This window comes from Phalacrocorax carbo, chromosome 8 (assembly GCF_963921805.1).
Source record: "Phalacrocorax carbo chromosome 8, bPhaCar2.1, whole genome shotgun sequence".
Lineage (NCBI taxonomy): Eukaryota > Metazoa > Chordata > Aves > Suliformes > Phalacrocoracidae > Phalacrocorax > Phalacrocorax carbo.
In genome coordinates, this window is record NC_087520.1 from 6,732,017 (window position 1) to 6,758,587 (window position 26,571).

The 26,571-nt window shown below is 38.8% G+C and overlaps 1 protein-coding gene across 3 annotated transcripts in view; it reads right to left on the reverse strand.

The window, feature by feature from the left end:
• The window catches only part of RNF130 (ring finger protein 130), a 51,131-nt gene that overhangs the window by 21,353 nt on the left and 3,207 nt on the right, over window positions 1-26,571 (reverse strand). For all 3 annotated transcript variants that reach the window (XM_064458459.1, XM_064458460.1, XM_009512154.2), the window contains exons 2-5: window positions 19,227-19,421; window positions 5,642-5,892; window positions 2,108-2,179; window positions 193-275 (exon numbers count right to left, since the gene is read on the reverse strand). In XM_064458459.1, the coding sequence (XP_064314529.1) occupies window positions 193-275; window positions 2,108-2,179; window positions 5,642-5,892; window positions 19,227-19,421 (601 nt within the window). The remainder of the gene's footprint in view (window positions 1-192; window positions 276-2,107; window positions 2,180-5,641; window positions 5,893-19,226; window positions 19,422-26,571) is intronic.

Genomic DNA, 26,571 nt, shown 5'->3' on the forward strand with positions numbered 1-26,571 from the left:
TCCACTGTCCTAACAGTGCCAGCACCCACCTTCACACCTTCTGGTATCATAGTCTAAAATAAAGTGACTGTTATTAGGACTGGAAACATCTAGCAAATGTGTCTGTAAATTACAACACACACATTACATGAAATGAGGCAAAGGAGCACAAAGAAAGAATAGTTTCCAAACAAAGCAACTTTACTAGCTTACTTGCATGGTAAAATGCGAACAACATCATTCTGCTTGTAACTCTCAATGCAGACAGCACAATGATCAAAGTCTGGGTCTGTTTCCTAAAATGAATAGAATGAAAAGTCAAGTCAAGAGTTGAGGCTATGACAAAATATAAACGTAGTTGTGACTAGCACATGAACTGCATTGTGCCAAGTGGCTGTTACTAAGAAGATGCAAAACCAATGACTGGGTTATTACATTCCAATGTGACTTGAGAAAGAGAAGTACCTCATACATACAAAAGTCTCCCCTCATTTGGAACTAGTAAATGATCATTTGAAACATAGGCTAAGGCCTAATATGATTCTAATACTTGGTTGAATCACTATAAAATATAGTGGTGATTTTTCTAGAGGCTTTACTTCAGCTTGGAGCTACAACTTCTATTTTATTCACTGTATTTTTTTTTGCAGGATAAGAATCCTGGAATTCCCTTTTATAGCCAGAAATAGCAATTTTTATTTATTTCAGAGTAGTCCCATATTTTTGTCTGCGGCTTACTTGCAGGATTATCACCATTCCTATCCAGACATGAAGATGAGGATCACTGACTGACTGGGTCCTCTCTTATTCTGTTTTCCAGAGGTTAAGATTTTAATTTATTTTTTTTTAATATGAGAATTTAAAGTGTCTAATGAAAAAGGGCTGACTTCATTTGGATGTAGATATGGCATCAGCAATATATATTTAAAATGTTTGGGCCTGTGACACAAAACAGGCTGTGTCTTCTCTTAGTTCAAGTTCATTATTTGTGATGCCAGCAAGCTACTAGCAAGACACCGAGACAGGAACCACAGCAAGACAATAGCCACACCCCGGCCAGCACCGGTCAGTGCTGCATGCAGAGAATCCCGATGAGCTGCTCCGATGAAGGACAGGTTTTCTCCTACCCTCTGTTCACCTCCGTGTACATCTCATGCTGTCTGTACTGCAACCTAAACGTCACTTGCCAGTGTTGAATTTATGCTGTCAAGACAACAGCATCTTTTCTTTTAACATGGAGAAGTTCCCGTTATCTATATGTACTCTCATACCCACAGAAAAGATTTGGTGTTGTAGGCTGTCTTAAAGTAAAACTACACAGGGAGGGAGAAAAAACAGAAAGACATTTTTTCTGCCTTCTCTCTCGAAGCAGTTTTTTCCATCACTTCCCAATCTTCCGTTGCTGATAGTGTTAATAAGACAGATAAAAAGGAATAACACTAAAAAGGCCCAAGGAAATAATCTTCTCTTAAAAAAACCCAAACAAACAAAACAAACCAAGTCATAGCCAGAATTCCCTTGCCTTTTGCAAATTAAGCAAAAGTTAAGCAAGATTAAGTGACTATTTTTTCCTTTCGGAATCAAAGACAAAAGCAGTACTGGTCATAAAAGTGGAAAAAGTTTAGGACAACACACCATTCTTGCAGTAACATTCACTATCCTTAATGAAATGCATGCTTGTACTCCCCCTCAGATTACTGGATGTTCATATTTTACAGAAGAGATTGTCCTTTATTACCCATCTTTTAAATTTATTTTTGCTTTACACAACTTACATATGGAATGATTCCAAGCGTACAGAATTCCCCATAAACAACGCTAGCCCTATGTACTCCTACCAGCAGCCCCCGCCCCCCAGCCAGCTAGCGCACACCACCACTCTCACAGTTGCCAGATGGAGTGAGCGCAAGTGGTATTTAAGCAAGAAAAACTTCTTTGAAATGTACAGACTTACAGCATACATTGATATCAAAAGTTACACAAAATACTGTGCCACAGGACAAGGTGAGCCTCCAACAAGGAAGGCAAGGTCATAAATCAGAAGCGGAAAGGAAAAACTGAAATTGTCCCCCTGGCAAAAGTTAAACACTATGCTCAAGTTTACCATGTTGAAATCTTATTATTATACCTTATCACCCTTCTTTACTGTCCTGGTTGTCAATTTACCAATGGCTTTCTTGGCAGCATCTCCAAGACGACGCTAATAAAGTGACAAAGAAAAGAACACAAATTAACCCTGATAATCAAGCTTCATTACTGTCCTTTATAATGACTTATTTGAGCTCAACATTGCAATACACACTATGGCAGTAGGCCAACACATAAGACAAAAGCGTACACAGCAAAGCCCACGGTTAGAGATTTGTCAGGAAGAAAAAAAAAAATCCAACAACTGAGCCTAGAAATGCACTAAATAAGCATGGGCATAAACCTTGCGGACCATATAAAAGTCCACAAAAGCGATCCAACACTGGTGTGACAAAACTAATCAAATCCAGCCCACAAGATAAAAGCTGAAACAACATGCCCTCCTGATTATTTCCGTTATATTCTGTTCATATTGCTTTTTATTCAGTGTGCTGTAGTATACCCCTTGTTCTCAAGTTTGAATTATTACTACTTTTTTCCCCTGCCTGAGCAGACTGGTCTTATTCTGAGACATAAAGTGTAGCCTAGTTTCTTGTCTTGCTATTGCCTGAAACCATCAGGATCTCACAAAGGAAAAAGTTATGGGTCATGAAATCTAAATAAGCCAAACCAGACTTAAATAAAGCTGAAATGAATACTGGTTTGAAGATGAACCTCACTCTGAATGCAGAGGCCAAGCTATTTTTTATGCTGTTTTTGTGATCACCACTGCCGGATGGAAGGAGCCATTTCTGCAGTTCAAGTGCCGATTCCTACTGCGATGCCCCCGTCCCAGCCAAAGAAGAACGGCTGTTTGCCAGCTGGTCCATGGGATCCCAGAGACAGGGCACCGAGCGGAACAGGGCTCAAGCTCAGGTTATTTCAGGAACCCGAGACATCAGGTTGATTTTACATTGGCTAGAACAAGGGAAGTTCATGGATTTCATCCTTTATCTCCATCTTGTGCTAAGCACTCTGCTTTTGAAAGAGACAGGCTGTTTCTAAGAACATAAACTGCACCTATCAAACTCTCCAATGCTGCTTGAAACAAAGGTGCAGTGTTTTGTTCCCACAGTTGAAAATCAAATCTTTCATAAGGTCTACCCCTCCTTCAGAAGGTCTATACCAAATCACTAGCTGTACCACCATTATTCTAGAACTACATAAATACATTTTTTGTGGTTCTCACAGAACATCTCTTTATTTTACATTTTTTACAGTATGGATTTGAAAAAATCAGATACTCAGTCCCAACTACTGAAGTGTATCCACGTAGTAAATGCAGCACCAGAAACAGAGCTGAGATGGGGAAACTCTATGCTTCCTGAGGTCAGAAATCTCATCCTAGCTTCAACATGTGAGAAATTGGTCAGTTTAAGCAAATCTAAATTACATGTCCTGGAACAAGCATATTGGCCTGAGTACTTAATGACAAAACACCCTGTCACACTGCTGGAGTAGGTAATCATTGCATAATCAGAAGTGTGATTACTAAGAGAGGAACAAGGCTGAAAAGGCATTTAAGTTAAATGCTCAACACTACCAACTAAGTAATTGTGAGTAGTATTTACATTTAGTGGTACTGCCTATGACTGTATATGCGCTACAAATAAACTTAAAGAACAATTATTTTTCTATTAGAAGCATAATATTTCAGCAAAACTCTTCCAAAATATACACAAGTTCTCTTATAAATAAATTTGCGAAACTAACTTTCATCTCTTCCATTTAAAAGATCCATCTCTTCCATCTTTTAATATTAACAAATACTTTTTTATGCTAACATTGGAAATGCTCAGGATTTGCTATTTTGATAGGTATGGGCATAGGCATACAGCATATGCTTGGTTTTAAAACCCAGAGCCGTCTTGATGGAAAAGGGCACCACCACACACAAAACAGTTTCATACCTCTGGCGGAAGTACGCAAGAGTAATGATGTGAAATACCAGTATCTACTTGCACTATCTACAAAACACAGCATGTTTTTGATTTTTTTTTTAAAGTGTGCCTCAATATAACTTAAAAACAAGACCACAGCCTAAAACCAAGTTATTTCATCGCTGACAGTACAGCCTTCTCTTGTGAAAGCTCGCAAAGCTCTTTAAAAATAAGCTGTAGCTGTCGCCACCTTCCTATTAAAGTTTAATAAGCTTAGCTTTTTAAACCACATAAAATTTTCATCAAGTTTCTCCTGACCTTTGTAAAAATCTAAAGAAAGACAAGAGGTCGTAAGAGCCCCTTCCCCATGGAGCCACTGTTCTGAAACATGGACATTTGGAAGAAGCCTAGAACCATGTAGGGGACGCAGTAGGCACAATTTAATATTCCATAGCCATTCATTGAGTAACAGTTATATTTAAACTTTCACTATCCCAAGGGACTGCACTAAGTACCGGTTACAGTGTCATCATTTAAGAATGACATCCTTAGGAAAATCTACAGGATGCCTATGGGACCTGCAGCATCAGACACTATTTATAGAAACTAAAACGGAAATCCTTTGCCACAGCTGAGGCTTTAGAAGTTTGCATTTGTTTTAGGTTTGACAAAACATCATTAAAGATCCAAAGCACGGCTTCACTGTGAGCTCCTGTGTATTAGCTCTAATTCAGGGGGTAATTGTGAGGACTGAAAAGGGGCACCATGACTAGAGGTGTGCAGCTTTGTAAGTTAGCCTTGACAGAGATACACAAAGGAAAGAGAGCACAGCAGATTTCCTGAGGTTTACCGACCCTTCTCAGTAAAAGCCAAGGCACACTATGGAGGCAGTAGGTCATTCAGTCCACACTAGTAAAACATTTACTTCTAAAGTTTAATCCATATTTGAGTTGATGATTTGATTTAGTCAAGATCTCTGAGTTTGGCCATACTTAATCCAGTTCTTAAATCAGAGTTGAAAAAGAACGTAAAAAAGGCATATTGGACACAATTTTACTTAACATACGTGACCAGGAGAATTACGCAGTCCGTACCAAGCGTGATCTTGAATGAGGCTGAAAGTTCATGCAGATCACTAAGCAGCCTTGTTTCTTAGTTTTCTTACTCTAACATTCATGACAGATTATGGTTTGGAAATACCTTTATAAAACTTCTGAACTACCTTAACTATTACTAAAGCTTACTTTAGTACTTACTAAGTAGTACTTACTACTTAATAACATGGATAGTATTCATAACATTAGCTCTGCGTACCCCATCACTATGCAAGTTCACTCACAATTTAACCTTCTACCCCATTCCCAACGTACACACTGTATGTATTATTCAGCCAACATAGATTCTATCTTCCTCTTGGACTTATTAAAATCCAAATATTTTTCTTCAATTCTATTCTTTTCTGTCATGTACTGTCTTGTACTGGTGCTACTCAGGATGAAAAGTCCTTGCTACATAAAAATCCTTGTCCAGGAACATGCTCTGCCTTGGAACAAAGAGGTTCTGAACACTAGTTTGATGGACATTCCTTAGAAATTATTTGTCCTGTATACAGAAATATCACCTCCAGAATTTACAGAAAAAAGGAGTCCCCTTACCTGATTCCTGTCACGTGCACTTGTATACCTGATCTTCTGGATGAAGTAAAATATTAACCATGCTGAAGAAATTATCATCAAAACAATGAATGATATTGACACAAAGACTAGAGAGCCCCGACTGAAGTTTTTTGGAGGAACACGGGACCCCACTGCTATTGCCATCAGGACCGAGATATTCTTTTCCAAATAATTCAGGATCTCCTTAACCTTTGATTCTGTAATCATGACAGCAACAATGTCTCCAGTTCCTATAAAAAGGAGAGAAATATTTAATTTACATTTAAAATTAACATGGCATGCTGCTCACAAGATTTTCCAAATGCAAAGCCATTTGACAACTTAGAGAATTTAATGTAAGCCATCCACGGCACAAGGAACATGCTACTGGGCACTCAACTTATGGCTTGTCCTTCAAACCCAGGTTTTCAAATTAAGGCACTAACATTCAAACTCTCTGCAGCTCCACACATCGCAACAGATCTCTACCAGTAGTTACACAGTGCTTCCCACATTAGAATTGCTGTGTGCAGTCTGAATTTGTTTTAAAAAGTACTTTTATTCCAGATTTGAAATTGTGAATACCTAAATAGGTAACGGACAAAAACATTTAGAAGATGAGTTCAATGATATTGCTGGTCTTAGCATACAGGGTGCTGTTTAAAAGTTGCTCTGGGGAATTATGCAAGTTCCCCTGCATGGTTATGAGGTTTTCATATGCCACCAAGGTTGTCAGGGACCTGGTAAGTCACAATTCTAGCACAGAAGCAAACAAAGCCAAACTTCTACCTACTACCTTCTACCTTCAGAGAGAATTGAAAGTAAAGCAAGTAAGTCTGGCTGCAAAGTAGAAGAGAAATTAAAAAACAAAACCAAAATAAAACAGAAAACTTGGCAGAAGTTTGAGTGCTGATTTTATCACTCATACAAAGACACACTTGATAAGATCGCAAAGAGGCTGTCAGCTTTGTCAGCTCCATTTTGAATGTGTAGCCCATCTGGTTCTCATAGTGTCCTGCCTCTAGACTACCTCCTGTCCCAAAAGGTAAAATTCTTGGCACAGGGGTAATAGGAGAATTAAACCACAAGACTGCTGAAAAAGAATGAAATCATCTGCAGACCAGAGAGAACACCTACATTTTAAAAGCAGAGGCCCCATAAAAAAAAAGAGGATCTTTAACTCTGGCCAATTTTGATCTAAGTTCAAAGAAAGCAAACTTTATAGGAAAGCCAAAGCCAGAAAGAAAAAAAGCCTTAAGAGTGCCATTCTTATTCATCCAGATCTATTTGCTTCCTACACTAAAACCCTTTTCAAGACCTGTTTTCAAAATGCTTGCAAAGTCTGCTCATCTGTTTGCTCCATCTGCTTGTTCTAATTCACGTTCCCTCAGAGAGAAACTGTATAATGTAAGTGACTTGAGCACCAAGATTCTGGATTTAGAGTGGATTTAAGTTACAGAGACCCTAGCGTGAAAGTGAAGGGACAACATGAGGTCCTATGAACACATTCCTTGTGTTTATAAAAGTCTTTTAATCCAAAGTCTGATTTTTAAGAAGCTACTGTATCCACAAAATTATGTGGAAGGCCTAAAAGAGCAGCACCTTTGAAACCTAGAGCACAGTAAGTCAGGGTGACAGACCCAGACAGCTACATAATTTTCCAAACTGGGGGTTTTAATAGAGTTGTGTAACAGTCTTAAAAGTTCTCATTACTCTTTCCATTCACCTTGCCAAACAGTAACTTTTACAGTCACTATCCTCAGTTTCCAGAACAAGTCCCCTAACATTGGTATTGTAGATTGTGCTAACAGAACTACTCAGAAGAATCAAAGCCGATAATCTAAGAAATTAAGATTTGCAAAATAATTTTAAAAATATTACAAAGTCCCAAAACTGTTTTCCACAAGAAATGTCAACTTTTCTTTATTTAAAATTGAAATGGTAAAAAGACGTTCATGCCTTGTCCTAGTAACATGGGCCTAAGGAGGAAAAGAATGTTCAGTGTTTCCTGCTGAATGAGTATTTTTGAAACAAGTGCCACAGTAACTCAAAAGGTTTGAACAGTAATGAAAACCCAACACAATTTATGGATACAACTTACTTAATCACTAGTATAGCTCAGATTCACACAAGGTCCACTTTAGTCCAGCTCTCCAGAGACACTTCAGTTTGAGACGTACTGAGTTTGGTTTCATGCAAACTAACCAAGATATTTAATAGGCAGCAAAGCTCAGAAACAGAGTGAAAACCTACCACTTGCTCTATTTTCAGAGGAAGTCTACTTGGATCCTTATTTGTCCAGCTGGGAAGAGTCCCTGCCCAGACTTGCAGCACTTAATTACAGGACAAGAGCCACCTTTCCGGCAAGTTCTATATGTAGATGCAGCATATGCTCCTGCAACCCCACAACCCTGCAGCTCAGATGGTGCAAGATCAATCAGGAGCAGATAATTTATACTGCTTGAAATTTTCCCTAAGTGTCACTTGTTCTTCATATCTAGTTCAGATAGCGAAGAAAGGCGGGGAAGGGTGCAGGGGGACTGTATTCCCCAGAGCACGTGTTCTGCTAAGCTTCCCCAGCAGCTATTCATTTGCACAGAGGAGTTAGTATCAAAGTATCAGTCAGAAGCGCTCAGTGTAGCATTCTGACATGACTTACAGTTATCTGCAAAGCAAAGCTGACTAAGATCTTCTGACACTAGTCCAGTTCTGTCTGAATCAAAAGCTGAAGCCTCAACCTATTCCCTGCTGCCCAGGGAATGTGACAAAGCTGACAATCTGTCATGTGTTTTATATAAAGCCCAGCACAAAGGGAACCTCTGGCATCACTGCAAAGTGATTTGCATTCCAAATGACTCAACTGGGAACAGCCGAAGTGCTACTGCTGCTTCTGACCCTGCGAGAGCCAAGGAGAACTGCAGAAAAGAAGAATAAATTGTGCCTGTTTAACATACTGAAGCTCAGTGGAAACTGGGACTTGATTCATCCGTATTTTTGTCAGGGGCATCACCCTAAATAATTTTAGCAAGAGCTCCCTGTTTGAGAACAATTGGGGGCAGGAGAGACACCAACTCATTTATTTTAAGCACCTTGAAACCTTGCATTTCTGAAACTTAAGCAGGAAAAAAAATCCTCAGGTGAACACAGAAAGACTAACAGTGTTTGTAAAAGTTAGAATATAGCCTTACTACATAATCTTACAAAAAGCAACGCTCTCCTCAGCCAAGAACACAGCATCCAGAGAAAAGAAGCTGGAATGCTAACTAAAGCCAATGAACTACACACTCAACCATAGATGACAAGCTAGGACAGACGGTAGGCATAAGATAAATATTGACGCCTGTAAATATAAATAATTTAATTGCTATCATCCAAGCCCAGACAGCTCTTTCTAGCTTGCAATTTCACCATGTGCATGTTTAATTAGGATGGTTATACAACTCTATGTATGAAAAGGGATGAAGTTGCAATTAATCATTAAATCTCTGTAGTGTTACATTAGGAGAGAAGAGAGAAGGACTTAAAAGCTGAGAAGACACTAAAAGCAAGAAGATGGGAAAAACAGCAAGATCCAGCAGCTTCCTGCAGAGCTCCTAAGGAAACTGCTTTGCTCTCTCACTGATCTATCCATATCTCCTAGCAATTCTAAAAGAGTACATTTAGAAAGTCAATAGAAAGTCATCTCAAAGAAAAATTACCAGTCTCATCACAAGCAAAAAATTATTTCCTTTTGTGTTTGTTTTGTTGATTCTTGACTACCAAATGTTTGTCTGAAGCTCAAAATATGGACAACTATGCCAGGACACCAAGCTAAAGACAGGCATGGTTCAAAGAGCAGAACGCCAGCACCTTCCATCCATCTACCATCCCTTGGAGAATGCAAGGAATGGCAGCCTGGCAAAATGCAACTGCCAAAGAGGTGATTTTTTTATTCCCCCCACCCCAGCTTGCAAACAACCCAAGCAGCTGTTTGGTCAATACTCAGGGAGGACGGGTGAGACAATTCTTCCTGGTTACCTGAGCAACCTGGCCCCAAACTGCTGCTACTACTGCAATGCTTCAACCATCTTCTCGCAGATGGGGAAGGCAAAACCTGAGATCCCATCTCAAGCGCAGCAAGTGTTGGACCACCTGTAAGAGGCACTGAACTATTTTGATTTGATGTAACAAGATTTGCAGAGAACTGAGAATTAAGTCAGACGCTCATAACAAAGATCGGCACTTTTCTAATGGCTGATACTTTCAACTAAAGTCTTTGTAACCTCCTAAGTCTTGGATAGTGCCTGCTGATGCTGCAGACACAGCATGAAGCAGACGGGCTGCACGCATCTCACACTTGCAAAAGAGTATTGTTCTCTCTTTGAATAGCAGACAATATTTAATGGTAACTGAATCCCTTCATGACTTCATTCTGAAAAGCCCAAACTTAACACACATTTATCTGAATAATTCTGCTGGTGGAAATTTCAGAGTACTTCCTTGAAAAGAGCAAGCAAAATCCTCACCTTCCTAATAAAAGTAAAGACAGTCACTTGTAGGCTGGATTCAGGGCATGTTTCAGACATTGAAATGCCACCACCTATTTGACTGCAACAATTGAACCATCATACTGATAATGTATTTGGAAATAAAGCTGCCCATCTTCACAAACCAGACTTCCCTATTCTTCTGTTAAAATCCCAGTACTGTATGCTAAGCATCTCTGAACACGTCATACCAGAAATAAAAATGCAGCAACACACGCTATTCAGTACCCAGGAACAGGATCAGTCCTGGGTGTCAGATCAGTCCTGGAGCAAGAGATTTCTTGGAATAACATTAAGTAACAGTGAAACCACTCCAACAGACTTTGGGGGCCCACAAAATGTCAACAAAGAAAACAGGAAAGCACAAATGAAGTGCTATGGTTATGTATGAAGTTTTCAGAGATCAATCGCGAGTTCTGTGAAAACACCACAAGATATCTGAGCTGCAAGGGAGCCGAGGCAGAAGCAAGAATTACCCCTAGAAGGTAAGGGATTTAGCCACAGAGGATATAAGCCATGGAACCCACAAGGTGAGGTGAGGGAAAGGGAAAAGGCACACTGAGCTGCATGCAAAGCTGCACTGCTAGAAAAGGTGTGCTTGGAGAGCACAGCTTTTAAATATCAATTCTGTAGTAGTTAACAACATTGGGGAAAAATACACAAAATATTCAGACACCTTAAAATTTTAGTTTGATACAAAACAAACTTGTCATGAAGAATAACTCTTATATTCTAAAACAGGCTTTTGGAAAAGCAAACACCACGAGGAAGAGCCTCGGCATATCTTCAGAGTGATTAAAAACAGGTCTAGCTGCACATAATTTTATTTTGATCTAATCAGAAAGTAAACAAGAGCACATCCAAGCTGTCAACACACGAGTGCAATCTCAAGAGTGAAATGCATTGTTTGAGATGTCCCAAATCAAATACTTCTGAAAACAGAAAAAACCATAATATTTGTCAAGTTATCTAGTTCTAAGCAAGGCAAGAATTAAATGCCAAGAATATACATAAATTTTAAAATGAGACTGAATAACATTTTAAAATATTTTTCTTCCTGTTGACTTTATAACATTGGAAATGTTGAATTCTTGCCTGTAGGTAAACATTTACTTTAGGATGCCTATTCTATGTAGTGTCAGACACTAGAACAGATGTTATAACACTACTGTGAGAAAATTTTACAGGACAAGTATACGAAACTGTTACCTAAAAGTTATGCTTTCACAGGATGCATCGGTTTTACTGGTTGCATTTAACAACTAGCTATCCCAAAGCATTGAGCAGATATTTGCAGAAACCACAAGTGTCTCTGCTATACAAACCTACGCAAAACAATCTGGGGAAGAAAAAAAAATCTCTTCTGAGGCTAAAACTTGAATTCTGACTGTCTGCTTAAAGAGAACAAGGAAGCAGATATTCAGGTTCAGTGAGGACCAGGCTTGTATGAAATATAACTGACAGACAGTCAAGTTATGCCTGAAGAACACTCAAAACTCCTCTTTGACTGCAGCAAAGAAGGGCTTCAACAGATTTTACTGTCCCAGGCTAAGAAAGAGCACTGCACTACGCCCTTTAAATATGCCTACATGCACTTCAGTATTTTGAAATGTACTACACATTGCTGTACGACTAATAGACATGTGATGGATGTTCAGAGTTTTGCTCCTTTAAGAAAAATAGGCTTATGATTAAGGCATATGATTAGAAAACCAGAAACAGCAAAAGTAGCTTTCTAAAGATGGGTGTGACACAATTAACTTCAAAACAAATATTAAAGCCTAATCTGATTCTTAATGCGCTACGGGCTAGTGCAACAAGTTCATAGGTGATAAATAATCTTCTAAGAAGGAATTGTCTTTCCAATGCCTGCCCGCCTTCATTAAACAAGAAACGATGCTTCAGTATATAAAGCTGATGTAAAATATGGTGAGAGCATTAAACTACTATGACTAAGAGCTCCTAAAAAGAAAGCTAAGTAGCAAAGTCTGTTGAGGAAACTATTGGGCCCTATTTAGATTACAACTACTGACACATTCTTTCATAACCCAATTGCTCTATTCTGACGCTCACGGAAATGCTTCTTAAGGAGAAACCTGCATAAGATCAAAACAGGTAGTCACACCTAAATCCTCCTGCTTCATTCACAAGTCCAAACCACCTGATACATGTGAGACGGGGGAGCTATGCCCCTGCATTTCCTCGAGCTTGGCAAGGTCCAGCTGTCTCTGCTACACCCAGCGTGCCCCCCTCAGGAAAACTGGCACTTATAGTCTCTCAAAGACACAATCCAGTATTAGTGTGTAGCAGAGAGCCAATAGACTTTGGTTTCACTGCAGATCATTTTCTCTCCATCAACCTCACCCAGAGAGTACCTTTTTATCTTCTATCGTAAGTCATATGACACTAAGCACTGTTAGAAGAATTAAGATCCTGTTATTAAGCTGCAAGATGCACCCTCCTCTTCTATAAGCCTCCCACAAGTTCCTGAGTCTCTGCCCCATCTTGATTTTTGAAAGCAAAAATAAGCTGCTTCAACACTCCTGATGAGCATGAGGGGGACAGATTCATGGCTGGGCTGAGAAGGGGGGAACACCAGGAGGGAGAATTTATACACCTCTGGAACCAGACCTCTGCCGGAGGGGTTTGTTTGGTTTTTTTCTCCCCTTACTTTTGACTGCCGGGACCATTCCACTTACACTGCATACTGCCTTTTTGGGACTTTTATCTTCTGGAAATTATATTTATGTATATTTTTAAATGCACATGACCTTTTGGGTTCCTTACGCTAGGGAAAACTGAGCCTAGGTAAGAGAAAAGCAGACAGACGTTGCAATGATTTTACAGACATTTCACACAATGTTTTTCTCTTTTAAGCAATGCTTCTTTGCATCTACTTGCTTTACAATTTTTTTTTAAAAGGAAACGGACATTCCACTTAAAATAATGCCGGAAGAATAAAAAAAACTTGGTACAAAGGATTTTATCATTTTATCATCCCCTTTCCACAATCTGCACAGATTTTTTAAATTTAATTCACTTAATTTTAGAAATCATTTAACTATGTGTTATGGTGAGTAAACTGCTTTTGCAGTCCTATTTAATGAATACTTTTACTGTTAAGGTATTAGCATGCTAACAATGTAGGCCAAATTTTATATTCAAACTTTGGACAAATGTAAATTAATAAAAAGCAGAAGGGTCACATTAAGTTTTGACTAGGGAAATGGTGCAATTCTAGCACATGATACACTACTGAGGAAAGGTTCCTCATGTCTGTTTCACGTACTTCCGAAATACGTAAGTCTATCTTCAAAATATATTTCTGCTTTTTTGAAAACAAGCTTTCTTCACGTATACTTCTGAACAACGTCCAAAACCCATTACCTCAGATCTGGCTTAACACCCAATCACTGATTACAGTGTGACAGTGTTACAGTTAATTCCTGATTAATCAATAATAATGTAACATGACCTTACTGGTCCATTCATCAATTTAAGACACTCTTGGATTTTGATAACTATAAGTCTCTAATCTTGCATCCTGTAATGTGACCAGGTGCTAGTAGGTGGCTCCCATTTTGCTGTTTCTGGATAGCAGTTTGTATTCCCACTAATGGAAGTTGGAGCTAAAAAACCCAGGGATTTCTCGTAAGGGTAGCTTGTGATGCTCATGGATTTTCTACTATCTACAGACAACTTCCATACAGATTCATCAACCTGGACAGTCAATCCAAACAAATTCAGCAAAACACAAAAGCGAAATGGCAAGATAGCCTTACCCAAGGATACTACAAAATATTTTTAGAGCTTCGTAAACAGCATATTCATAAATTAATATCAAGTTTGATTCCACCAAATCCATAGATTTTGGGAATTACTCTGCTACTGGAGCTCAGACTTTGGATAAGAAAAAGAATGTAATTACTTACAGGCACTAACAGTCCCATGGGCCTTTTCACAGTCACAGAACTAATTATCCTTTCAGCTGGCTGAGGAAAAGCGAGCCTAACTTATGTTATTTCAGTTGTGGACGAGGCATATACCACATAGAAACACTGCTAAGAAGTTCTGCAAGGAACTGAGGCTATGTTAGCTTTGTAAAGGGGTTTCCGTGGCTTATCATTAAGAGATAACTCCTCCCTTACGGTCCAGAATCTGTGCTTCAAACACATTCTCCTCCTCATCTTGTTAAGTATCAGATACCTCCATCTACTGTATGACAGGTTTCCCTGACGGATACACTTCCAAGAAATGCAGTGGGAAACAGGATTAACTAAAATGCTGTTGACACTTGTTCCCCATATTTTCAATTAGCAATTATAAACAATACACAATATAAAATGATCAAAGATATGTTAACTATGGTTAGACTATTGTTTTGCCTTTTTTAAAGCTTCAGCTTTATGACCCGTCTCCTTTTTCACTAGTATTCCAGGGTAAATTAATAACAATATTGCAATATACAATAAAATTAGTTTTGAGATGTGGATTAAAAGTAGGTCGCAGTAATCCAGGGAAAGTTGTGCAGTGGATTTGGTACAGAGCGGAAATATTTGTCAGCACACGTTTGTGCAAAATCATCCGCCATGCACCCTGCCATAGCTTTCACACATCAGTTCAGCTGACAGTTACAAAGGGAGACATTTGTGAGAAAATGGCAAGCAGCAGCGGAAGAGATGTGCTGCACGCAGCGAGAGTGCCACAACGGAGCAAAATGGCACATTTCAACTGCCCGATCTCTGCAGTCTACTCTACCCACTCCGAATTAGGGCAAGAACATGAAATAGCCATTACATGCCAACAACTCCAAATTACTTCCTGCCCCTCCTGTCTCTGACCCAGTGACCTAAAATAATCCACATAAAATACATTCAGTTTTATCCCAGTTCAAAGCAAGCACAGACCTCGCTTCCTGTGCTAGTGTGCTTTTTAAGCGAATAGAGGGCCATCACAAATCCTCCCCTTGAAAGGAAACTTTTCGGGAGCCAGTGTTGTACAGCTCTCCCACAGTACTAGAGCAGGGGAACGTCATCTCTGCGCATCACGGAACAGAAACACCTTCTTGCAGAAAAAAAATGCACCTTTTCTTTAGAAGTGCAATGAAGATTGGCCCTGATAAGATGTCTGCAGCTTGTTCTAAAGACTAAAAGATTTAGCTGTATCAGGTAAATCGTCTGAAAAAGGTATTACATTCGTTCAGAAAATTTCTTCAGCACTGATGTTGATGTAGTTATTGGAATCCAGCAGCTTCATTTTGACACCCTCTTTTATATTTGTTTATATTTGTTCCATAATTTTTTAGTAGAAAGTTTAACTTTAGAGGCTTCTTCAGCTTATATTCTTTTCTATAAATTCAAATAAAAGTCTAGATTTTAATGGAGATGTTAAATATAAAATTTAACTTTTTTTGTACTTGACAGGATTGTCTGCACCACACACAAACAAAAAAAGAATTAAAATGCAGTTTTACTTGCATTTCCTTTCTATTCCCATAATTGATTATAAAGGAGACGGATACTACATATTTTCTCTACCACATAGGCTCTTTTTTTTACATTAGACAATATTTGTTCTGCTTTAACAGAAGTAGCAAGCGAAACCACCCATAAAAGCTGCCTTCCTGCCAGTGATATCATAGTCTAACATAATCTATGCTGGGAAAGCTGTCCTTCACTTTGGTTGATAAAGGACATTTACAAGAATGTGTAAAATTAGTTTATTTTACATGCACACAGTAATATATACGAGGAGAAACACAGAGAAAGTAATGTTGCAAATAACATTAACAGAAATATATATTTTTTTTTAAAAAGTTCACCAATTCCTTAAGGTCAATACCTACTTTAAAACCCAACTTGAAGTCAAAGGAGCAGAGACTTAGTGAACTTTCACACAAGGAAAAGCAAATTCTGATGTTAGCAATTGAAACTGTTCATTTGGCATGGTGCTGATAGACTGATTCAAGAGCAGCAGTTGTTATCTAGCTACCAGAAGGAATTTATATTCTGCTAAGTAATATGTTGAGTATGAACAAATTTCCGTCAGATTAAAATTTTCAAATGTGTGTTCAGGCATAAAATAACCTGGATAAAATATTAAACCCATAGGTGAGAACTGCTTACTGAGCTCTTTTCATAGGGAATCATGCTCTCTGCAGGTGGGCAACACACATAAACCTATCTAATATTTTTTTTATTTTAAGCACAGACATTGCCTAAGCTGGTAATTGGAATTCATGCAGATATCAAAGTAGGAAAGCGTGCAGTTCACAGGGTGTGCATTATCAGCAGTTGCTGCTTTCCCTTCTGCTTCACCAGAAAGACAGAATATTCCTAAGGTTTGGTATGCAGCAGCATAAAAATTATGTTACAGTGATATAAAATGACACAAGTTCTGTTATCACCTGTCTATGGAAAGAAAACGTAGAGCCACAAACCTGGTCATCATGATACAGCTGCAAAATTGTCTTGTGAAGAATGCATTTTTAAAAGAATAGAGGAATACTACACAGCCCGAGACTTCATGGGGAAATAAGACCAACTTAGTGGATCACCTTCATTTTAGCTTTGTATCAACTCTATGTAACATGTATTTAACTGAATCAGCAGCAGAACAGCTATCAAATACACAGGGTCAGCTCCTCCTGACCTTTAGGGACAGAAAATACTGAAGTGATGCAGTTCACTGGAATATCTAATTAGCAAACAACACAGTCATTCACCACCTAAAAAGCATGCAAGCAGTGATACGGTTGAAAGGCAGAAAAAAGACCAGAAAGTGCCTTGAATGTGTGTCAGGCTGCTTTACACGACATTGGTTTGAACAGGCTCATCACAGTAGCGTAGGTTCATGAATGTGTATGCCACTTGGAAAAATTCTCACTGAGGGGAATGTGCTGGACCCCAAACCCTCCCTGTCCTGAGGCTAACACCAAAGGACTAGTCTTCATCTCAGTTACACTTCAAGTTCTTATATCAAGCAGACAGGAAGTTATTTATAGGAAGCTCTGCAAAGTGCAGATTGCTAAGGAGACCCCTTACATGACTGTAATGCAATCAAAACAAAAGTTGTGGAGCAACTTTCTTCTTCGTTACGGGGTGGTGCTAAGGTGGTACTTCAGTTCTAGATAATTACTTTTAGTCTGTCACATAGTTTGAACACTTCAAATCCAATATTAATTTTGAGATAGTGCCTACAGCCCAAATCAGTGACAGAGATTCCAGTATACCAGGGACTGAGTACATGCAGCTAAAAACCAGCATCTCAAATACTCCAAGATAAAATATGCATCATCTCCAGTAATCACATTTTTTTAAAGCTTGCCATGAGTAAGAGTAAATATTTGGAAGCCAACATGCTGAAAACAGTATTAGCTTTTTTCCAAATATCAAGTATCCAAACAGTTTCCTGGCTAGCTTACAAGACACCATTTTACCCACAGCAGCTCTCATGTTTTATAACTTGAGACATTATTTCAACCTACAAGAAACACTGGACTTGTTGATACACTTTCACGGGCAACACACTGGTCTTTAGACCTGAAACACTGAGTGAACTAGGGTTTCCTAAGACAGACACCGTCCCATTGCTATGAAAGCACCTGCCAAATCTAACAGCAATACAAGAAAGAAGGTATTAAAAGTTATGATCACACCCATTGTATGATTTAACATATAATAGAACAAAAAAAAAGTTAGAGCTGAACTGTTATTGGTAGTCCTTTTTTCCTGCCACAGTAAGGTATTCCAGTCCACAGGAGGCATCACAAATCATTGCTGAACAGACACTGCAGATCTTACACTCTTAGAGGTATTTCAGAGAGAGATCAGAGCTGAAGGTTGAGGAGGGTACTACATCAGTAGAGAAAAGTAGCAAAAAAACCCAAACCACCAAAACAAAACACAACACACAAAAGGAAGGTGGTGAAAAGCGTTTCACTAGAATACGGGACTTTTTCCTGCAGATTACTTGCAAAAACATCTAAGGAAGATACTTAAGATAAAAATGGATTGCCAACAGGCTTTGAATTGCTACACAGACATCAAAATCTCCCTGGAAAATTCCTGAGTTATATAGAATTGGGAAGGTCAAGCCCCACTAAACCAGAAGAAGCCACAAGACATTTCCATTTTAAAAAAGAGAAAAAAAAAGCAACCATAGCACTTTAGTAAAAGAATACAATTCTAATTCTGTGATAATATGCAGAGCAATTCTTAGGAAATTCCAGTTTCCAAGCAACCCCCTATGCTTAAAGAAAACGGACTGAAAATATTAGGAAAAAAAATCAGCCAGCAGTACAGCCATCAAGTATAGAAATATGCCTTTTCTGATAAAGCTAAATAGTTCCAAATTGAGAAAACCTTCTGGGAAAATGAAAAATGCAGTTATCAGAATTGTGAACATAATTTTTAACCAAGGAAAATTTTTATGCATGAGGCTCCCACCAGTTAAACTAACTCACTAGTAACAGCAAAGTTTTACACATAGATAGCCCTAAAAAAGTAGAAAACCAGAATTTCGTAATTTCTCTAGACCAGCAATAGTCTAGTTCTAGACAACTTAAAGTCAACTGCTCTCTAAATCACTGAGTTTTGTTGATTCCTGTATGGCACTCAAAGATACATAGTAGAAAGAGAACCCTATGTAAACTGCTATTAAAAAAGCACGCCAGCTCAGATCCTGATAAAACTGTTAACATTTGGAAGTCCCCACCATAACAGCCAGTTGAAGTCATGCTACTATAAAAATTCTTCAGGTACAGATACTTTGTAAGATTCTAGACCTTCCGTTATGTGTTAGCTTTTCTTCAGCAAGGTTTGAAATAGTTTACTCCTTAGATTTTACAGATATTTCCTCACTCCGACACCCCCATACCCCCACTGCAGAGGGAAGTGTTCCTCGTTGGATAAAATGTACACTAAAAGAAAATAACTCTTCAGAATTCCTGGCTTATTTCGCTATATTGCATTGTCAAGAGCTCTTTAGCAATAGTTTAGGTGGCCAAAGAGTACTTGGGCAAAAAAGACTTATTATGAAAGAGATTTCAGTTTATTTACCTTGATGAGTCATTGTGACAGGTTCTTCACTGGATATATTGTTGTAAATGACCACAGCTGTGGCATTATGCGAAGCTGCTCGCAGTATTTTCTCTCTAAACGTACAGTTTCCTCGCTGCAGTAAAGCAATCCACTGCTTGGTGTTTGGTGGAACTTGGAAACGTGTCCGAGGGTCACAGCCCAGGCGGTCCGCAACTGAAATGGGAAATACATTTACACAAATGGCAATTTGTTCAAACAGGCAAGAAAGAAAAAAAAAACTCGTTCAAGTTTTGCTGAATTACTTAATTATGCACTAGGAAGCCACTATCCTCTTGTTAATAAAGCCTAAAGCTAACTGCATTCTTACAAAAAGTCTTTTTTAAAAGTATCACACACTGAAAACTGACTATATGCCTGAGAATTAGGCTCACTAACACAAGCTATTTTTAACTCCAGTGCAGCTAGAGCAATGAATTTACATTTGAATCAATACCTGCCTACAGGCTGAAAAACATTAGAATATGGTTCACATACTATAGGCATTTATGAAACAGCTGTTTATCAGTTATTCTGGGGACCATAACTTTTTTCTTTCTAATACAATTGTAAATAGCACTGCAGTGGGAAGCAAAACTAAACAAAGGAGATTGTGAAAACAAGATTTCAGAGTTATCTGCTATGTTCAGGTTACTGTAAAAAAGGACGATATTAAAACCTGATCTTGTAAAATCCCGGCAGCCAACATCGGCTTTTTATGTGTGCATATTTTGTCCCCAAGGAAGCACATTCAAATTCAGAAAGAAACAAATGGTTTTGCAAACACGATGCGCTCAAGCTGTCAGCTACACAGGTATTGACAGCGTAAAGGAAGAGTAACAGAAATGGCAAATGCCAGATGTCTGAATTCAACAGTACACAAAGCTCTTCTTTTGTCCTTTCTGATGCTGTAATGTATCCTGGAACAACGCAAACCCACACAGAGCTATGTACAAACGGCACAAAACACAACACAGAAGATAACTCTGCAGTACAGCAGCTGAAACCACAGACAGACATTTCTGTTTACACAACTGGAAACATGTAGTTTAGTTTCATACACTGGTCATATCATTAAAGGGTCAACAGTAACTTATAATACAAATATATTTACCCTTTCAAACACCAAGAGTATAAGAATCTTTGGCTACTAAAAACAGTTGGGATAAACAGTGATTTTTTTCAACACAAACAAAAAATTTACTTGCATAATAGCTCTGAAAACATTACAGATCCTAACAGCAATTCAAATGAAGTGTCCCATAAAATTTTCCTTTTAAAGTAGTGAGTTCTTCAGCACAGACTATGGGATTTCAGCAGAAGGTCTACCACAAAAAATATCCAGTTTAACATATCAGCTGGAAACAAAATAAAAGATCTTTTTAAGCATTCTCAGCTTAATGTAGCTCAGGTTAAAACCTATAAAAGGGGAGATTCAAATAGCTAAAGGATCTTTTCTGAAACAAGGAAGAACATTTTGGCTTGCCTGAAGAAAACTAGTGCAGATGAATCTATATTGTGGCAGTCGTACAGGAAGTCATTGCATCTCTTAATTTGGACAAGAAGTGCCTCTCCCTGTTCCCCTGGAAGGAGGGTGGGGAGCCAGATATAAGCACATCCTTTTCACAATTGTTTCTCAAGGCTCTATTAGATGTTCAGACATGGAGGGCTATTTGCTGTGTTTTTTTATTTCTACTTTTGTTTTATACAAAATCAGGAGAAATCTGAAATAGATGCATGAAGCTGAATTTTATAGAGTATTTTCTTCCATTGCCATGATGTTATTGCTCAAATGTACTTGGAAATTGCTGGCTAGCACTGATCCACGCACATTGTTTTGGAGCACTGATGAAAGCCATCACGAACACAATGATCACAGGAGTGCACTTGCATATCAACTGCATTTTTGTACCTTGTTTTTGTAGTCTTAAATTTGAGACAAGTACATTTTTTTAAGGAATTATAGCCCTTTCTGAAAATGTGATAGAACCACAACACAGCACACATGCAACCAATCATGATGTTCTCTGTTAAAATAAAAGCAGTTTACTGTTTAATGCACACCTTCCCCCTGGTTCAGAACATTTCCACTTAAAAATGCAGGAGGAGAAAAGCACCAGCAGACTGATCGGAAGCTTCTCAAGCCTTGAAAGCTAAAAATCCCCTCCTTTTCCAGTGAAATCAGATTCAAGTGTGATACAACCTTTGGAAAATACCATTCAATAAATGGCCACAATTCCACAGAATTTCCTCAAACTGTCTACTTTCAGAGTTAATTTTGACACTATGGCCAACACAAATTTACTTAAAATATATATGTGATGGATGAAAAACAGTAATCCTATGGATTATATATGGTTTGCTTAGTACCATCACGCTCAAAATTAAAATACCAAGTGAAAACAAAAGTAGGGTAATGGGCTATTAGAATGAAAAATCATAAAAGCAATAAAAGGCAAAAGGCACCTTGAAGTAGGAGGCAGCATTTTCAAAAGTCTGTCATACAGTTCAGTTTTACATAAATTTGTGTAGAAACCTTTACATTTGTATGGCTTGAAATTTTTAGCTTAATAACTGACAGAGAAAGTACTAAGAGATAACAGAAACTCTATCTGTGGGAAAAGTAGTACAAGATTTTCTACCATGGCAGAGATCAAAGTCTTTTTCAGCTGTGGACAGAGCTATGAAACATTACTGATAGAGCAACAGGATTAGGAAACAAGATATTAAGAGATAAAAGCTTTCCAGATATAGACCAACAAACACCACCCAAATGCATACAGCATGTTATTCCTGACAAGGCAGAATCAGTATGTCCCAGTGAAAAATTAACAGCTGACAATATTATTTTAGTACTACTTAAGTAATACAAAAACATTAAGAAAAACCTGATTGTTTTAGATAAACCTAAACCGCGAATTGCTTGAGATTTATTAAAAAGTCACAACCCACTTTTCCTGACATTAGTATCCTACTTATACCACGCGAATGTTATATCTTTTCACTTTTAAGTAAATAGAATTCAGGAGCAATAGTGGAAAGGGAGTTTTTCTGCTTGTATTTTCAACAGACTTCATACACTCAGAAAGGAGTGAAAGCTTTATAATCATGGTCACCCTTCTAGCACAGCGAGCTGGCTAAAATAAAACATCTGCTATACACTTAATGTGCCAGGCACATCAGTTGGCATTGTAAAGGACATAGATAAATGAACAGTGTCAGCAAGAATCATCATCGATAGCTCTCCATTATCACACCATCTATGCTCCGTTGTCCGAAGTCCGATTAGGACCTAAAAGACTAACGCTTGCAACTATTACCTGGATGGTGTCCATGCCAGAATGAAAAGCAACTTCACATTAAATTAAGGTTATTCTAAAACAAATCACTTGCACATAAAAAGATATGATCAGAGATCACTCATGTAATTTCATAATTTCATAAGACATAAACATACAGAAAGCCATCTAATTATGTGTCCTTATAGGTATGCTACTCTTCTAGCTTATTTGAAATAAGTTATTTACTCTGCCTTTCCTTTCTCTGTGTCTGCCTATGTATCATGAATGTGTTGGCAAAAAACCAATTTTCTATTAGAAGTGGCAGCCTGCTGGGTTAAAGAGCTATGTACAATGTTGTTGTAAATATTTCCCTTTCTACTGTAAGCCCCAACACCACAGAAGAACCTCTTTATAGAAGGATCAGCTGCAATTTAAGTATCTACAGTTAGGCTGCACAGTTGTTCTCAACTTTGGGAGAGCTTCAGTTTCCTCTTGCAGAGCACACGGGACTGCTCAAGTTGCATATAACTGTTTCTCCTTAAGCATTTTTTTGTATTTTCAAGAGCCCCTCCTGCTGAAAGACTAATGTTTGTGACAACATTTCAGGGATTCATGGCAAAGAAATAGTTAATAATGCAATAGATCCAACCAGGCTTCCTCAGCTACAGAAGAAGTATTGGCAAACTTAGAACAGCAACAGTACTTTCCTTCTCACTCTTTCCAATTGCTTGACCAGGTCCTTTAGCCTTCCCCCTCTAAGAGGGATGGCTATTTTGTGGGAGCAAAAATGAAGTTAACAGGCCAGCTGTCAGAAGTGCACACCCGCCTGAATGCAGACCATTTCCTCTTACTTCTGAACTGCAACTGTGTTTGCTTTCTGTCATATACCAGGTGTTTATGTTGCTCTTGCATTGCTTAGAACATAGCTGTGACATCCCACTTCAGCTGAGGTTGCTGCATTGACTGTTATCAGACTTCATCCCCTTTTCACAGAAAAATGCCAGTGCCATGATCCCACACCCTGGGCATTAACTATTTTATTCCATGTTTCTTTGGGTTTTTTTCCTTTTTCTTTCTTTTTTTTTTTAAACAAAAAAATAAGTCAGATATCTTGATATCGATTGCATTTGAGCTAATACTCTCCTCTGAGGCCAGCACCAGTTCCCAGAGCTGGTCTGTCTCAGCTACACATATCAATCATTTTAAAGTCTGACCTTCAATCACTGTGATACAATAGGTGGAGAGACACCAGCAGTATTATGAGGGGCAGCAGATAAGGAGACTCGTAGGGAAAGAAAACGGCCGACGGGAAGACGCAGTCCTGTGCAGCCTGTGCCCCAAAGCACTCCCTCCCGCCAGCAGCCGCTGCCCAGGCAGGTGCTACGTAGCACACCTGACTGGAAAACAGCCTTGTGCAACACATTAAGTACAACCCTGTGATAAAATTTCCAGAAAAGGACTTCAGCTGGGAAATTTGCAGAAGCAACACGGCAGCGTCAATTCTTTCTTATTTCAAGGAAGGGCACTAGTTATTTGCTATCCCATTAGGGTTGAATACATGTAATATCTTTTCTTTCAATGCATTACTAATTGTGTTATTATCAATATAGTCCTTATTCAAGCCAGTTATAATTTCCACTTTTAAAAAGTTGTGTCAATGAATTATGTACAGCGGTATTTTATTTTCGAGAGCTACTTCAGGTAATTGCTCTGACTAAAGCTGGCTCTAACACTAAAAGAAATTCTTTGAACAATAGGAAATCTTGTTTCAGGGAAGAAGTTAGACAAAAGAAAATCACTGAAGCTTAGAAGAGTCCTGTAATAGTTCAGATTTAATCTTGTAGCATACTACAATTATGACTATAAACTCCAATATACAACCTCCACTTCTGTTATCAATTAATGACTACTAATTAAGCTGGATGCTGAGACCAATGGTAAAGGGTGGATGCACGCACAAGATTTTTCTTCCACTACTCTATTTTTGATACATTTGCTTGCTGTATTTTCCTAAAGCTTATTATTTTGGATTCTGGGCCAGAAAGGAACACAAAATTCTGTCTGAATGTTACCTAAAGCTCTCCAGTTACCAGGAAACTGTCGTTTCAAGCGTTCTGCAGCAAAAACTTGTTCACACATGTTTATGAAGTGTCAGATGCTACAAAATGCTATAGTTACAGTACCACGCACAAGATACACCTCCATTCCTAACATTGTGCCAATACTGTTTCTTCCCCACTTCCACCTTTTTCTAACATATGTTTTTCCTCAAATTCTCAGTCTTCTTGCCCAGCCATAACCCTACTACCTCTGCAGCAGAGATCTCCCGTTTCTACAAGTTCGTTCTCCAACACAGCTTTCATACAACCATCACCTGCCCACAAGCCCTCCAGACTCCAGCCCCTTTCCATCCCCCCATAGCCCCTCATTCCTGACCAATTGGCTCAGTGAGTCTTAATATTTTCAAGCTTAGCTTTGAGTCTGCTGGTATTTCACTTCCTATCTTCTCATCAGTCTCATCTCCAGTCCTCATCACCACACCTGCTCCCCCGCTACCCAAGCCAGCCAAGGTGCACAAGACCTCACGTCCTGGCTGACCATCTGCGAGGGGACGTTGAGAGCACATGCTCTCAAAGTTGCTGAGGACGTTTCCGGTCCTCAACTGTGTATCCAAACCCAGAACAACAGGCAATAACCCAGACTCAACATTTACAGAAAAGTCCTTTTCAGCATGAAGAACGTTTTTGAAGGAACTAAGCCACAAAGTGCTTCAGTTTCTATCACGACCCATTAAAGCGAGCTTTCAACGTTTATAGCTTGGTTTGCCATAGCAAGAGGGATACGCCTGACACCTAAAGGTCGGCCCCACAACTGGTGGGAGGCACCTAATACCAAAGATGCTCTAGAGTGGCACAGAGGGCTCTGAACGCTTACATGGTGCATGTTCAGACACTGCCACGAGCACCTATGGTGGGAAGTTTGGGCTGAGGTGGCTGGTTCCACAAAGTCACAAATAACAGAGATGGGGAATGAATGGGAAGCGCTCAGTAACCCCACCAAAGAGGTAACATAAGCTTGAACTAAGCTATCAGAAAAGCTACATCAGGCTGTGAAGATGCATTTCACTATTATCCTTCCCTGTGGAAGGAGAGGAGTGGGTTTTTTTTATGATGTCTAAGCGTTCCTATCCAGAAGCTGTATAAAACGCTCTTCAAATAAGAAATTATTTAAGACATGACAAGAGATTAACATGTTAAAGGAAGTAAGAAAATGAACTAGAAGTGGAAGAACAGAAGGGAGATTAATAGAGAAACTCTGCTGCTATCATACATTTAATGCGCTGGGAAAGATATGCATACACAGGTGCTGTATTTACACGCAGAAGCCAACTGTGACTGACAGCTCGCTGGAGCTACACCTTCACAAGTCACATTCACAAGCGGTCAGGCGAATTACTGCCATATCACTTCCAGGGGAACATTGCTTTTGAAAGCCAGTATCAATTTCATACAAGGGTCTATAAAAAGAACAGGGAAAGAGTTTCATACATGTATTAACATGACAAGATTGAATTTGATTAAAGAAATTCTGCTAAAGAAACAGGAGAAGTGACTGAGCATCTCGTTCTGCACTGAGATTTAAAGGATGGGTAATCACATGGGACTGGCAACATCAAAAAGTAGTATATAAAATATTGGGCATATTCAAGAACACGTTAACAAAAAACACCACCAAGTACAACACTTAAAACCACAGGCTGTGCTATTACACATGGTGTATGTGCAGCAGCAGATCATTGGCCCTAAATCTTGAATTAGTAAATTAATTTATTTCCTTGCAGGCAATGAATAAGGGATCTTAATGGAGCATGCAAAAATGTGACATTAAGGACATTTCAGCTCTAAAACATGGATGCCCCAGTCTACACCATCAAGGTGCTAACCAGATCACCCGCATTCACAGAGGTTTCAAGGGATAGCCCATGAATGGGTGAATCCTCGACACCAAAGCAGTTTCAGAGTCAAGGTATCTTCAAACATAGCTCC